Source organism: Metarhizium robertsii (genome assembly GCF_000187425.2).
Source record: "Metarhizium robertsii ARSEF 23 chromosome Unknown MAA_Scf_4, whole genome shotgun sequence".
Taxonomy (NCBI): Eukaryota; Fungi; Ascomycota; class Sordariomycetes; order Hypocreales; family Clavicipitaceae; genus Metarhizium; species Metarhizium robertsii.
Window position 1 is genome coordinate 1277498 of NW_011942182.1, and position 14797 is coordinate 1292294.

A 14797-nucleotide genomic window follows, 5' to 3' on the forward strand; every position below is an offset into this window, starting at 1 on the left:
AAGGTGGTCAAAGTGGCCAAGGCCAAGTCTCAGCTGTGCCGGCGTCAAGACAAAACCAAGCGGGCGGTGGGTGGGACGGAGCTCGACGGTGTCGTAATGGTCCGACGTTGACGCAGCTAAAACACACAACGGAAAAACGGGGATCCAGTCGAGCGTTCACTGGGGTAGCAGCCGGTGCAGCAGCAAGATTTCCCAAGACAAAAGAAGACGAGGAAAAGATAAAAAAATTATGTGAGGGACGAGAGCTCCAATGACAGGCCTGGTGCTTGTTTGAGGAACAAAATAATAATCAATACGGGCATATTGAGCCGGAGGCCTGAGGAGAAAATGGAAAGAAGGTCCAGGGAGCACTTGAAGGACTGGGCCAGGCAAACAGCCGCCAGCATTCGGCTGCATCTGACTGGCCGACGCTGAGGCCAGCAAAGTGGCGAGGCGGCAAGGCCAGGCGGTCACTGACTTTGGAGCAGCAACGAGGCACCAGCAGCTTGCAGATCAATTGATGGCCAACTGGTCTGGCCCGGCGTGCTTCCCTTTTCCACACCTTCCCGAAGCTTTGCTAATATATATTCACGTCCTAGCTCATAATATCCCACGCCGACGTCCATCCAGCGCCAAAGCAATCATCCCCGTAACACTCTGCATCGTACTTTACATACATGTGTACGTACTCCGTAACTGGCTATTATGATCCACCAATCCACGCATCGAGCTGAGAGGTGGAACCTGGAGCTGCCTGCAATCACTCCAGATCTCCAAAGAATCCCTGACGCAACCACGCAACCACGAGAGCTCATCCTCGGCCCACAGCAGCAGCAGCTAGCCTTGGGCCAGAAACGGTTGGCCAGTTCAGCCGCTGATGACACCTGGAACCCACGAATCTCGACGCCACTGAACAGGCAGCACCACCGTTGACTTTTTTGGCGCCGGCTGCTTATCAACGCCGGACTGTAATCTTGAAATCCATCTCGAAGAGTATCTAGGTAGTCAGACTTTCCAGCTATCTATGCTCTGCCTGTCTTTTTTTTTTCTTCTAATTTGATTGATTGATTCATTTATTTTTGTTGAATCGACCATCTCGACGCCAGATCTTTCGTCCTTGTCAGGACAAAACTGGAGGGTAGTCTTCACAATTCTCTCGGCCGTGACATTTTCTGAAGGCATCGTCTCCTCGCCATCCCAGGTAGTCGCTTCGTCTGAGCATATTCGACACCGCGTAGTTGCCTAGTGGACAAAAGCATTCTGGCACCAATGAATTCTCGCTTGCATTTGTCATCATGCTGGTTTATTCTTCGCCATCTAATTCGCCCATATCCTAAGCGTCATGTCGACACTCCCCGTTGCAATAACACATCGTATCTGCTCATCTGAAGCCCCGGCCGGCCCAACGCTCTTTTTCAAGCCCCCATCGTTTTCCGATCCTTGCTCTTGCGTACCATTGCCATTTACCGACCCGCCGTCCTTTTGGACGCTCGGCGCCCATCGTAGGCAGGTCACAAAATGTGTGTGAGCTTCGTCTAGTACCTTGACGCACTTGCCTTCCTGGCTCAAATCCCAGCATCGTATTGTCTTATCGTCCGCACACGAGAGCAGATACTTGCCGCCAGGATGGAAAACAAGCGATGACACCCAGTTGTCATGTCCCACAAGCGTCTTGAAGCAGATGCCTCGTCCGTCCCATAGTTTGATAGTTTTGTCGCGGGAGCCCGTAGCCAGGAATTCCGCCGAGCTGCTGGCGGGCGGTGGCTTCTTAAGACCGGCCATGGAGGCCAAGTGAACGTATGCTGATGGTGGCGCAAATGTGCAACAGCCAACAGCGTTTTCGTGTCCAATGAATGTTATTTTGTTCTCTGGGTTAGGAACAGAGATATCCCAGAGTCGCGCGGTATGATCACTACCAGCCGATATAATGAACTGTCCGTCCCCTGATGGGCAAACATCTCGTACCCAATCCACGTGGCCTCGTAGGGCCTTCAAGCAGTAGCCAGTTGCCGTGTCCCATATTCTCAAAGTCTTGTCTGCGCTAGCACTGACCAGCAAGTTTGCAGACGACTGCGAGCCCCCTGAGCCAGATGATATAAACCGAACCGCGCTGACGCTGTGGTCGTGGCCCGACAATGTTCGAATGTTCTTGTATTGATCTGACGGGTCCCACAGTTTAATAGTGAGATCTGAGCTGCATGATGCCAATAACGTAGCACCTCGAGGCCCGCCGTAATCAAGACCCTTGACGGCGCGTGTGTGGCCTTTGATTGTTTGTTCCAGTTCGCCCAGTTCCCAATCCCAGATCTTGATTGTGCAATCGTCGGATCCAGAGGCAATCGATGAAAATCTCGGGTGGAAAGCAATACAGTTGAGCATCCCTCGGTGACTCTCCAGCGTATGTCTCGATGGTTTTCTAGGTAACCATGATGTGGGATCTTGGTTTCGCTTCGACAGGGAGCTCGGGGTGGCGTTGTCGAGTTCAGACTGCAGCGATGCGTTTCGTGACTCGAGATCCATGATCTAGTGAAGGGTTCGCCTGGGTCAGATAAGTGCCGACAAAAATTCGAGCCTAGCCAAGAAACGGGATTCTGTATCCAATACACACCTTCTTCTGCAGTCGCACAATGCTAGTCCACTTCTTCTCGAGGAGCGTTTCATACTTCTTTTCGGTGGCTACATCAAAGACATCTTCCCCAAGGCCGACCTCTTCTCGCAGAGCAGCGGCTGATTTTGGCAAGTTATTCGCCGACAGGTAGGCTATGATGGATTTGTGCCTGGAGGTTCCCGCATCAGTCTCGAGCCCACCCCAGTGCCACGTTGCCGTATCGGAGATGTCGCCAGGTGTCTGGTGATACTCACAACTCCTCGGCCTGTCGAGTCGGCAATGTGCGACTCATTGTGTCTGCACCAAATTTATGACTCCGGGCGGCTGGCCTCGTAGCCACACCCTCTGTGGCACACAACTATCGTTGCAGTGAGGAAACGGTGGTTCGTAGGATGGCAATGGTCGAGGTTGAGGAAGAGGCGGTCGGAGGCATGGATGGCTTGTGTGGGCTGGTGGGTTGGTCTCTGCTGGTCAGAATGTGGCTCGTCAGCCCAATTTGCAGTCGCGAGCCTCTCGACTAAGGTATATTTGCGCGCCCAGCCCGTGTATATGTAGCAATAAACCTAGGTCTCGCAGCTCGTCATTCAACAATGAAACCAAGCGTGTTGCGCTGTATGAAGCTTCCACCCGGGCTCGCCTCATATGGTGGGGTTCAAAGCGTCGTCCTCCCTAATAGCAGCCCGCCATCCCAAAACATCACGTGTAAGGGGGGAAGCCACTACCCTAGAGAACCCCTGGCCTAAACCTGCTTCATCAATTCAAGGTGTCGACGTATTTTGCAAGACGCAGTCATGAAAAATTGCTGGAGTCCTTCTCCATAATATGACAGTGATATTATCCTCTAGTCATACGAGCCCTTTTCGATCTTGTTCGTCTCAATCCACCACCCCGGATTAAGATCCACGCTCTTTCGGCGTTGAGTTCGGTGACAAAAATGCCCAAGTCGTATTGTTTGACCGGACGCTTCGCACTCGCTAATGACTGATGTCATTGGGGGATCTGGGGACGACTGACTGCCTTTCCTCCCGTTTGGTTACGCACCCCAAACGGTTCAAGCTACGTTGTGTCTATGCCAGTGATGCATGCGTGTCTGAAGCCGGACCTATTGCTATCGTGAGAAGGGAACTTGTTGAATCTAACAGAAGAAGGAAAAAGTGGATAAATAGTGAAGGCCAGGAAAGAAGAAAATACTTGAAGCTGCGACTTTTATCACTGCCTTCATTATCGCATTTGGTCGTTGATAGAAGCTCAGTTTAATCTCAAATCTCAACATACATGGTATTCGCGCTGTTAATCATTGTAAGTTCCCTAACTATGACTAAACCAAAAATGACTCTAACAAATTCTAGAGAGCCAGCGCATCTGCCAGAGCAATGCCATTGGACCAGCCGAGAGATGATTCAACCCGAGCTCTGGGACGATATTCGAGACCTCAGTTTGTAATGGCTCTGAACAACCGCACAACTGGCTCAGCGAGGCCCTGTACTCTGCAAGGAAAGAGTGTTCAATATCATCTGCAATGGCATCGTCGGCGCTGAGTTGGAATTCGAACCCGTCTGAGTTATAACTCAAGCGTGTCAAGGGGGCGACAGCAGCTTTTTCTTAGGAGCGTATCCAACTTGTCCCTCAAGGTTGCAATACTCAAATTAGTGGGCGAAGTGAGCTCCTACAAAGTCGGCGGATTGTCATTGCATGGCACAATTTCGCAGCCGAAGCTTCTGTTTGTCGACGAGGCGATTATTGCTTTGGCCCGCAGCATCGTGCAAGGGCCTTAGACGAAGCTTCAAAAGACAGTACAACAATCACTATCGCGTACCAATTCAGGAAAACTCAGACAGTCGATGTAGTCATGAAGCGGGGAATGATTATAGAGCATGGGCAGCACGGCCACCTCGTGAGTCTCAGTGGGCGTCTCCCAACATCGTCAAGGCTTAGAATCTATCACCACAGAGCCTAGACGGATACTTCAGCTCAAGGAGACGAGAATTCCCCAGAGGCCATTGAGATACTGACGAGAGGGACGAGAGGCAAGACGACTGAGATAAGAGCTGAGAACCCTTAGGGATCGAAAAGATTATGCGCTGCATCACGGTATGTGACTATTTACAGCCGTACTTAAACTGATTTAGGCTACGGATGAAAAATACGCGGTGAAGTTCTGACTTCGCTGACATGACATGTGTTGTCCGAGGCAAGCTACGGTCAACACTTATGGGTTAAATTGGACATGAATGAGTGACTCAGCTGGGATTTACCTTGACCAAATACTGCGCTTGGGCAAAGCTCCTGACTTGCCAAAGAGTTCGGATCTTCAAAACCTTGGCGGCTTTATATATCTCATGCCCCTTTGTCTAGTTTCTAGACTCGAGATTATGTCATTAGGATTATGTCATTACGGGCTGGACTGCAAGCACAATTGCCCAAGCAAGTCCACAGAAGCAAACAGATCTATATTAAGAAGTGTTACTGACAGACATTCAGTCAAATGATTGGAACCGACATGTTCACAGCCTCTCCCTGTCGAGACCTTGGATACTTTGATTGTCCCAGGAACACAGTCGGCTAACCGACCAGCCGAACCTGCTCGTATTCCTGGTCTGTATTCGGACTTGTCGGCCTCAACCTTGCTACCGAGTTGGAAAGGATCGTCCAGAGCCCCCCCAATGGATGCGGCGTTGACACAAGGATAAATATCATGTTCATGCCCATGCTGTCCAAGATTCGTTGTCACAGATCGGATATTTGTATTCTTTGGAAGCCGCATTCTGCAGGCTAGGCCACACAACGGCTTATTGCACATGGGGAATGTATCAAAAAACGTGTGAGATTCAGAGCCTAGACCAATGGCTTTTTTGACTCATCATGCTAAAGAACATGGTTTTACAGACTTCCCCTCAGTAACGGCTGCCAGGTTTTGAGTTTAGCCCAGTTCCGAAAGCCCTGCGGCATTTCGCGTATGTGAACTAGCCCATATTTAAAGGAACAATTGAGGCTGAGCCCGGCGATGAAACTGTCGCCATCGAATATAAGTGAGACCGCCATATACAGCGTTATGCCATGGATGAATATACAAGTCTACTACAGACACATAACTGTTGTATCCAATTGGCTGCCTCTGACTGCTCCTCTCTATCTGAACAACTGCGACAAGTTACAACCGTCGAGATTCTAGGTCTGCTTACCGCCTCTAGTTACACCATGTCGGGAAATGAAACTAGCGACTATTGATCGGGATCTTCTTGATCCTCTTGGGCCTTGGGCGCACCAAAAGCTTGAACGAACTTGGCAACAAGAGTAGCGTGAAACGAGAGGTGGTGGTTTGGGCAAATTTGAACCCCGTCCGCCCTGTATGGAATTTCCTCGAACTATGGAGTTGCGCACCAGGGACCAGGACAAAATCATCGGCCCTGATACTGCTTTGGCTGTAACAATCCACGCGCCATTTTGATGTCGTCTGAACTGTGCTGGGCTTCCCGTTGGACATTGCCAGAAGGCGGATAGCCTGAATCACGCCACGTGTTTGGGGGTTGTTTCGCAACCCTTGCCGAGTGCCGATCAAGAGATTGATGCCAAGGCATGTCAAGGCATGCCAAGAGATCAGATCGTACGAAAATAGATCCATGTGAAATATTCAACTCGTTTTACTTTGTTCTGGCGGCTCATACACGACACCGACTATAACCCTCAGCTGTGTGTGCGGACCTTGATCAGATGGCGCTTTGGCCTGAATGGACATTGGCCCAACTTGTGTCAAACAAGTCGCTGGCTTGACAAGTATGTATGTATTTGAATGATGTATTATTTTTCTACGTTCAAGCCAGGAACCTGCGACCCCAGCCAGCCCTGGACACGAGCCGTCGCAGCCGCGCCGACTTGCCGTCCAGTTCTGCACAACTACATGTTTCTGTACAGCTAGGGTGGTGAGCTGTACGGCTTTCGGATCCAGGAGTTACCGGACTAGAGACCGGAGCAACGCTTCAATATGTGATGAAAATCAGCGCCTCTTGGTCGCAGCGCCTACGCCACAGGCGACTTGGTAATAGACTTCCTGTGACGGTGACCAGCTCTTCACGTCTCCCGTTACGTATATTGGTTTCATCTTATGTTGTCGCCGCGTCATCGCTTCTATAGTGTCGACCAGCCTTTGCTGCCCTGGAGGCTTGCCTAGATGAATATAAATAACATGCCTAATCCCATTCTCAAGTCACATGTCGGAAGCATCAGCCCACACACAACTACAATTATTTCTTTAAAGACACCTCGACTTATTCAATAACATTCCTTGTTGCTCAACACAATGAAGTTCACTTTCGCTACTATTCTTCTTCCCTACCTCCTCCACAGTGCTCTGGCAGCGCCTTCCAACGTCGAGCGGGACCTCAACGGAGAGCAACATGATCTCGTAGAGAGAGATTTTGACATAAGAGATGCGCTACTTCTAGAAGGGGATAGCCAGAACACTGGAGACGTTGCCAATAATAATGCCAATGCAAATGGCGAGGCTGCTACCCAGATAGCTGCTGTGAATGCGACTCAGACCGCTGGCGCCTGCGCCGCCCAGAACTCAGCGGCAGCACAGAATGAGGCGGCCAAGCAGAAGGGAAAAGGGAAGGGGAAAGGAAAGGGTAAAGCCAAGGGCAAGGGTAATGGACAAGGTAATGGACAGGGCAATGGACAAGGTAATGGACAGAGCAATGGACAGGGCAATGGACAGGGCAATGGACAGGGCAATGGACAGGGCAATGGACAGGGCAATGGACAGGGCAATGGACAGGGCAATGGACAGGGCAATGGACAGGGCAATGGACAGGGCAATGGACAGGGCAATGGACAGGGCAATGGACAAGGCAATGGACAAGGTAATGGACAGGGCAACGAGACGGCCGCAAAAGGAGCGAACTAGGTATCCAGTCCTGATGTTGCTGGCTGGTCTTGCAACATAGTTTGTTGATGCCTCAAAGGTAGATAACAGGAATCAATGAAAGCTTGGTTATTTGCCGGTCATCATCTGTAATGGAGCAGAAATTTGTGACAGGGGCTAAAAGTTAATGGGAGCACAGGGGCCAGGGAGAGCTGATCTATACAGAATAGGTATCGATTCACAAGTATGATGGAAAAAGTGTTCTGGGTTATGCGTTTCGAGCGTTGTAGGCATCTTGTGCCTGTACTAGAAACGGAATAGTCTGACCAGGCCATTATTATACTATTTTGGAAGCGAAGTTTATGATATAATACTTCCTGGTAGCGTAGCCTCAAAGGAAACGGAGCCAGTGCTAGGCTTGATGACTGAAGAGAGTGTATGTAGTTTGAAGAGGTTTCTGCCCTTAGAGGTTGTCCTGTTCTCAAGTGTTCTCACGAGCTAGTATCCACGGGCAGAAGATGACGGTTGTTATTTCTCTATACTACCTTCCCGCTTTAACAATTCTAATGCAGCAGCCTGCTTTGTGTTGAATTCGCAGGAGGTTCAATTTTTGAACCTCCGTCGCAGCTGCCAATGGCGCATTGTGTCGGTGCTTGGATGCCGGTTTACGGGTGTACAAGGAATGCCTTGGTTTGTAGAGCTACTGATGAGAATCTGTTGATAGTACTTTGAAGCCGAGTCGTATATCATTAATTTTTGCAGTCTGCCTTTTTTCTCCATTTTTTTGACCAGACACTGATAGGATACTCTAGCCACTTTCCTACAAAATCACAGCTTCGTTGCCAAGTTGACATGAATAGCCTTTGTCTGCGTGTATGCATCGAGTGCATATTTTCCAAGCTCCCTGCCGATGCCCGAAGCCTTGTAGCCGCCAAACGGGATACCAAAATGCGAATCCCCTGACGAATTGACCCAAACCATTCCAGCCTGCAGTTTTCTCGCGACTTTGTGACCTCTCGAAATATTCTCTGTGAATACAGCTGCCGCCAGGCCGTATGATGTGTCGTTTGCCTTGGCTATCGCTTCTGGCTCGGTTGCAAATTTGCCGATCACGACCACGGGGCCAAATATCTCCTCTCGAACAACCGTTGCATTTTCGCTCGCCTATGATAATTGTATGTCAATGTAGAATTAAATGATATACTATACTCACTGTACTTACTTCTGAGAATATGGTCGGCTGAATGTAGTACCCTTCTCCTTCAACCTTGAGACCGCCAGTAAGGATCCTGGCACCCTCTTTGCGACCCGCCTCGATATAGGAGAGAACACGATCAAATTGGTTCTTGGAGACCTGCGGCCCGTGGTTGACATTTTCCTTGAAAGGATTCCCAATGACGGTACTCTTCTTAGTGAATTCAGTGAAAGCTTTGACAAACTCATCGTAAACCTTCTCATGTACGTAAATTCGGGACGTAGAAGTGCAGACTTGACCAGAGTTGTCCATGATGCCGACATGGGCCCATTTAACAGCTTGATCTAAATCAGCGTCTTCGAAGACAATGAGAGGGCTCTTGCCACCGCATTCGAGAGTAATATTCTTGAGATTTGTTGCTGCATATCGCATAATTGCACGGCCTGTATTTGTGCTTCCAGTAAATGCAATTTTGTCAACGTCAGTGTGCTCGGCCAACGTCTTTCCGGCGACGGGCCCAAGACCGGGAACAACATTAACAACACCGGGCGGCAACCCGGCTTCTTGGACCAACTTGCCAAAATACATGGCGGACAGCGGAGTTTGCTCTGCTGGCTTCACAATCACCACATTGCCGCACGCCAGAGCAGGCGCAACCTTCCAAGCAAGCATCATAAAAGGGAAATTCCAAGGAATGATCTGACCGCAAACTCCTAGTGGCTCCTGGACAGTATATGCAAACTTGGCGGGAGAGGTGTCAATTGTGTCACCATATATTTTGTCTGCCCACCCGGCATAATATTTGAACACATTGTAAGACTCTTCCAGGTCTGCTTCAAGCGCGACAGAGTAAGGTTTGCCACAGTCGTAAGCGTCAATGGCAGCTATAAGTTTTCGATCGCGGTCGATGAGGGAGGCCAGCTTCATGAGAAAATCGCCTCGCTCCACGGGGGCCAACTCTGACCACGGCCCTTCAAATGCTTTGCGAGCGGCTTTTACAGCTGTGTTGACATCAGCCACAGACGCACCAGCTACGCTGAGTACTTGTTGTCCAGTGGCAGGATCGACAACGTCGAACTTGTCTCCAGACGCATGTTGGAATGAATTATTGACGAACAAGCCAACAGGCTGCTCGTACTTGACTCCGTTTGGAAGAGTGATGTTGATAGTCGACATGGCCGTATCAGCTTGGAGGCTGTGGTTCGGGGATGTGTACACTGTAGAATGTCGAAGGAAGTGTCACTGGGAGGAGGCAAGTTATTCTTGCGGGACGTCGTCCATTTTTACCAGATGCATCGGCGGGCGAAAACGCCATGGTCGAGATACATATGCAACACGGGTTTGCACCAATCGTGGTTACGACATTGTGGACGTCGTCAAGTTGTACTCGCAGTGGAGTCGGCTTGACTTCTGCTGAAGGTGCGGCAAGGTGCCGGCTGGGCGCTAACCGTATCTGGCTAAAAACTAGGCAGGAAGGCGGGGTATAATGTAACGCGGGGTAGCTCCGGTGCTGCTTGCGCCTGCCCATCTGTCCAATATCACAGGTCTCGGCTGTACAATGTATGGCACAGGCACGGCCCACTGACCCCTTCACGGAGAGTATTTGCCATTCAACCAATATGGATCCCGTTACTCGCACATCGTGTATTTCCAAACTGGCATAAGCTTGGCTAGACCCTCATATGTCGGTGTTCCTACAATTCACAAACCTTGTACCAATTCATTACTTCTTTTGGTAACCGCAGAGAGTTCGATGGACAGCCCTTCCGGCCCTTCGTCGGCCAACCGGGATTTACAACCCTCGATTCGGCGCAGCAGAGTCGTCGAGGGATCATGCTGGACTTGTCGAAAACGCCGGGTCAAATGCGATATCCGAAAACCGTCGTGTACGCGGTGTCTCGATGCTGAGCAGCCTTGTTCATACAGCGCCACTCCCCCTATCAAATGGGTTGGGGGCATTTCGTCCCGTAGACGTCTCGCCAGTGTCGGCAATCCTTCTGCATTCCGTGGGTTGAGTCTGCCAGGCTCGGTCTCTCCCAGTACCCAGCCCCTGGATAGAAGTGAACTGAGGCTGTATTTTTCTGATGTCGTCCTGCCTCGTTTTGTCGTCAACGAGTCGATAGAATGGGACTTGGATGACGTGCTGCAAAATGAGTCACTCCTTGAAGCCGTCACGGCGGTTTCTCAAGCACACTACGCTCGCTATTCGAAAGTGGATGTATACGATGTTACAGCTGTCCGCAAAAACGCCCGGTATACTGCGATTGAGGCCTTTCGACGGTGTTTGCAACAAGGCTTGCAATCTGATGGCTCTGTGCAGATGCTTTTTGCCGTTAATATCCTCTTCTGTATGCTCGATGGCATGATAGAGCCTTCTGACGAGCACAACGCTTCGACATGCCATCTACGCGGCGGTTGGGCTATATTACACAATTGGCCGAACACCCCGACAAGAATGCTCCTACAAGACGGTCTGCAAGCTCACCTGCTGTCGATTTATGGCACCATGGATCTCGTACATGCCTTGCTCAGTGGCGATAAACCCTTCTTCCAGTCCACCATATGGGTCATGTTTTCCGGTCTGCAGACTTGGTTTGGCAGACTGCCAGCTGGTGACAGATTTTTGGAGATTCTAACAGCCTTCGCAGACATGGCGTCACTTGGCCATTTAGTCCATGCTAATCTGCCTCTCGACAGCGTAAGCCTGGTGTCGAAATGTTTGACAAGAATCGAGGCTATCTTCGATTCAAGGGGTATGCAGAATAACAGCGAGTATTTCGGTCGAACAAATACGTCCTCACCTTCTCCATGGGCAACTTTCTGCTCAATTTACGAAATCTGCGGAGTCATATACTTGCAAAGGGCTTTGCGATTGCGGCCTGCAGACGACGAGGTGGTCCAGGCAGCAGCTCGACGCGGAGTTGAAAAGGTGATTGATCCAAACCTTCCAGGGATCATGCGTCACTGTGTTATCTTCCCAATGTTGGTCATTGGCAGCCACTGTACCTTGGCCCAGGATCGTCAGGCCATTCTTCAGGCACTCTCCCCAAGCAGTTCGTATCTCAGCTTCGGAAATATGCAGTTGATGGCCGATTTCTTGAGAGAAACCTGGGCCCGAGAAGCAACGAATAAGAATTGGTGGGACTTTTTTTCTTCGTTATCGGAGAAGGCCTTTCTCTTCTAGCTGGCTATCGTTGATGCAGCCGATAAGAGCCTTAGTTCGTTGAAGACAACCGGAAGCTTTTCGAACGCCTGAAAATGCGAGGCGTCAGCATCTTAATGAATAGGGAGAAAGCAGGAATTAGGGTTAACAGGGCCGGATGTACTATGCCATGCGCAAGACCCGTTTCGATTCCTACGTTTCATTCATCGTGCATATCGCCATACATCTTCTCGTCTGGTTGGGGCCGCTATGCTCGCCGAGCGCCCCCATGTGGTGACATTGCGCCCGGCGTTCTCCGTCCAAGTCTTGTCGATTCGTTGCGCGCCATCCAATTAACTTGTAACTTGGTTGCCATGGCCCATCAGTTACCCTGCCAATTTTGGGATACATTTGGGCACTGCATGCTAGTGCATGGTGGCGTCTAGCATGCGGCTCGCACGGCTCAGATACCTCACGCATTCATTCCATCTAAGAGGACGGAGTACGGGATCCAAAAGCATGAGCGACATGATAAGAAACCTACCGTCTGCACACGTTGACCTCTACTCAACAGCCTGCACCCCTTCAGCTTGGCACAACGACAATGTCAGATGCGTTAAACGTGAAGAAGGCGTCGCTCTCAGAAGCGGAACGAGCCCTCGTTTCCAGCACACAACAGCGCAAAGAGGACAACGAGCTAGTTGCACTTGGATATGAGCCGGAACTTCGTCGAAATCGCTCCCTCTACACTATCTTATTTCAGGTGCTTGCTATCACTGCTGTACCATTCGGTGAGGGTACTGCCTTGACCAGCGCAATTTACGGCGGCGGCCAGCTAGCATACTTTGTGGGATGGATTGTTGTCTGTCTACTTGATCAGTGTGTCGCCGTCTCTCTGAGTGAGCTTGCATCGAAGTTCCCAACGTCATCTGGGCCGTCTTAGTAGGAGCCTCTAAACCCTGGGTCAAAATGCAAATACATAAACAACTAACAACTTACTAAGTTGGTCATTTCAGCTGCTTCCCGAAGGTCGTTCCCGGACTATCTTTTCCTTCATCACGGGCTGGGTTTGGCTGATTGGCAATATTACCATTTGCCTCAGCGTGAACTTTGGCACAGCATCACTCATTGCCGGCACGGCCACCATCTACCATCCGGACTGGCTAGCATCCGACTGGCAACTGCTGCTTATCTTCTATGCGGTTTGCCTGGGTACTTTTCTTATCTGCGCATTCGGAAACAGGCTCCTCCCTTACGTAGATGCAGTTGCATCGGTATGGAACGGCCTGACTATTCTGATCGTTTGTGTCGCACTGTCGGCGACTGCCAATGCGGGACGCCATAGTGTGGCCGACGCCCTCGCCAACTACGACAAGAGTTTCTCTGGATGGGGCAATTTCACCTTCTTTATTGGCCTGCTTCCGACGGCCTACACTTTTTCAGCAATAGGCATGATCACGTCGATGGCGGAAGAAGTAGCGGACCCAGCCAGAGACGTTCCCACAGCGCTGAGTCTCGTCGTACCTATTTCTGGGGTCGCAGGTCTGTTCTTCATCCTTCCGATATGCTTTACGGTAAGCCATGTCCTTTATCAAACGATTTTATTTTTTCTTCTTTGCTCGAGGCCATACTTTCTCAGTTATGCCTAGCTAAAACAGCAAATGACGCTTGGTACTTTGCTTTTTCCTATTCCGTTTTTGTTCGTTCACATAGTTGCATGATAAAGTCTGGATATGAGTCTGCTGAACTGACATCTTTGTAGATGCCCCCTCTTCAGGACATATTGAACGCCCCTCAAGCACAAGCAATGCCGTATGTTTTCCATACTGTAATGGGCACCCCGGGGGGAGGCTTAGCCCTCATGTTCTTCCTGCTGGGTGTTGCAGTATTTTGCTGTATCAGTATTTCCACGGCTGCCTCTAGAACACTTTGGGCATTTGCGCGGGATGGAGCAATCCCATTCTCAAGCATATGGTCGAAGCTAATTGGTGATCAAGTACCTCTTGCAGCTTTAGCACTGCTGACAGTGATTCAAATGTTGCTTGGTCTTGTCAATTTAGGAAGCACGAGCGCCTTCACAGCCTTTGCTTCTTGCGGAGTCATCGCACTTGCTGCAGCATACGCTATAGTCATTGCAATTTCTCTATCCACAGGACGAAAGGCCGTGTCAACTGCTCGATGGAGATGTCCCAGTTTCATCGGATATTTTGTCAACGTCGTCTCCATTGCCTGGGTCGCCTTTCAATTGGTCCTTTTCAGTATGCCTGCGGCTTTGCCAGTAACCGTGGTATCTATGAACTATGCTTCCGTCGTTCTTGTCGGGTTTATGTTCATATCTTTCGTTTACTACGTCGCTCATGGTCGAAAAGGTATGTTCGCTAGCATACAATTTGCGGATGCGAGAACTGATATAATTAGTCTACAATGGAACCCCTGTCAGCGATGGTATATGAGACTTTGGTACCGATTGCAGATCTCACCGTATTGATAATAATATGGATGACCTCCCAGATCTCTATGCAGAGTTGCTAGTCACTTGAGATACCATACATACCGTGGCTAAGAAAGCCGCTGTGAATTTGAAAGGATTGTATTTACTTGGAAGAGAAAATTTTCCAACAGGGTCGCTTTGATCAAGGTTCTAAAATGGTTTTATGATACGCGGCTGTCCACCTAATAGTATGGGACTGTGGCCGCATTTTTGCTAGTTCGAGTCTAGAAATGCCCAGGAAACCCCTCTGAGGCGGAAAGGTTCAACTGTCATTCCTCCCAACCGTCTTCGTCCACCAGGATGTATACTCCGAAACTTCATTTGGGTAGGTGACAGTAACCTTTTCATAATGAAAGCGGATCTGTAGTAGCTCGAGGACCCGCCAAGGCTTCCTGTCATACATACATGGAAAAGTAGTTGACGTCTGTGCTCATCTCATTCTAGGACCAGCAGCCTGCCTGTGAAGTGAGTCGGGTAAATATTGCCCAGTGATACCAACTCGGTGGACAAAATTGCAGAAC

At 49.9% G+C, this 14797-nt stretch overlaps 5 protein-coding genes across 5 annotated transcripts; 3 read left to right on the plus strand and 2 right to left on the minus strand.

The window, feature by feature from the left end:
• Nucleotides 1-1296: 1296 nt before the first annotated feature.
• Nucleotides 1297-2879, minus strand: MAA_02515 (nuclear distribution protein pac-1a; the record flags this gene model as incomplete). Its single annotated transcript, XM_007820513.1, has 3 exons — nucleotides 1297-2502; nucleotides 2588-2756; nucleotides 2842-2879. The coding sequence occupies 3 exons, from the start codon at nucleotides 2877-2879 to the stop codon at nucleotides 1297-1299; spliced, it is 1413 nt and encodes a 470-aa protein (XP_007818704.1).
• A 4005-nt stretch (nucleotides 2880-6884) lies between these two features.
• Nucleotides 6885-7490, plus strand: MAA_02516 (uncharacterized protein; the record flags this gene model as incomplete). The annotated part of the gene is made up of 1 exon (XM_007820514.1): nucleotides 6885-7490. One exon carries the CDS (start codon nucleotides 6885-6887, stop codon nucleotides 7488-7490), a length of 606 nt encoding a protein of 201 aa, XP_007818705.1.
• Nucleotides 7491-8276: 786 nt separating this feature from the next.
• On the minus strand, nucleotides 8277-9819 carry MAA_02517 (aldehyde dehydrogenase; the record flags this gene model as incomplete). Its single annotated transcript, XM_007820515.1, has 2 exons — nucleotides 8277-8612; nucleotides 8671-9819. The coding sequence occupies 2 exons, from the start codon at nucleotides 9817-9819 to the stop codon at nucleotides 8277-8279; spliced, it is 1485 nt and encodes a 494-aa protein (XP_007818706.1).
• A 577-nt stretch (nucleotides 9820-10396) lies between these two features.
• On the plus strand, nucleotides 10397-11827 carry MAA_02518 (Zn(2)-C6 fungal-type DNA-binding domain protein; the record flags this gene model as incomplete). The annotated part of the gene is made up of 1 exon (XM_007820516.1): nucleotides 10397-11827. The coding sequence occupies one exon, from the start codon at nucleotides 10397-10399 to the stop codon at nucleotides 11825-11827; it is 1431 nt and encodes a 476-aa protein (XP_007818707.1).
• Nucleotides 11828-12389: 562 nt separating this feature from the next.
• On the plus strand, nucleotides 12390-14238 carry MAA_02519 (Amino acid/polyamine transporter I; the record flags this gene model as incomplete). Its single annotated transcript, XM_007820517.1, has 4 exons — nucleotides 12390-12664; nucleotides 12789-13359; nucleotides 13548-14154; nucleotides 14204-14238. 4 exons carry the CDS (start codon nucleotides 12390-12392, stop codon nucleotides 14236-14238), a joined length of 1488 nt encoding a protein of 495 aa, XP_007818708.1.
• Between the last annotated feature and the right edge of the window lie 559 nt (nucleotides 14239-14797).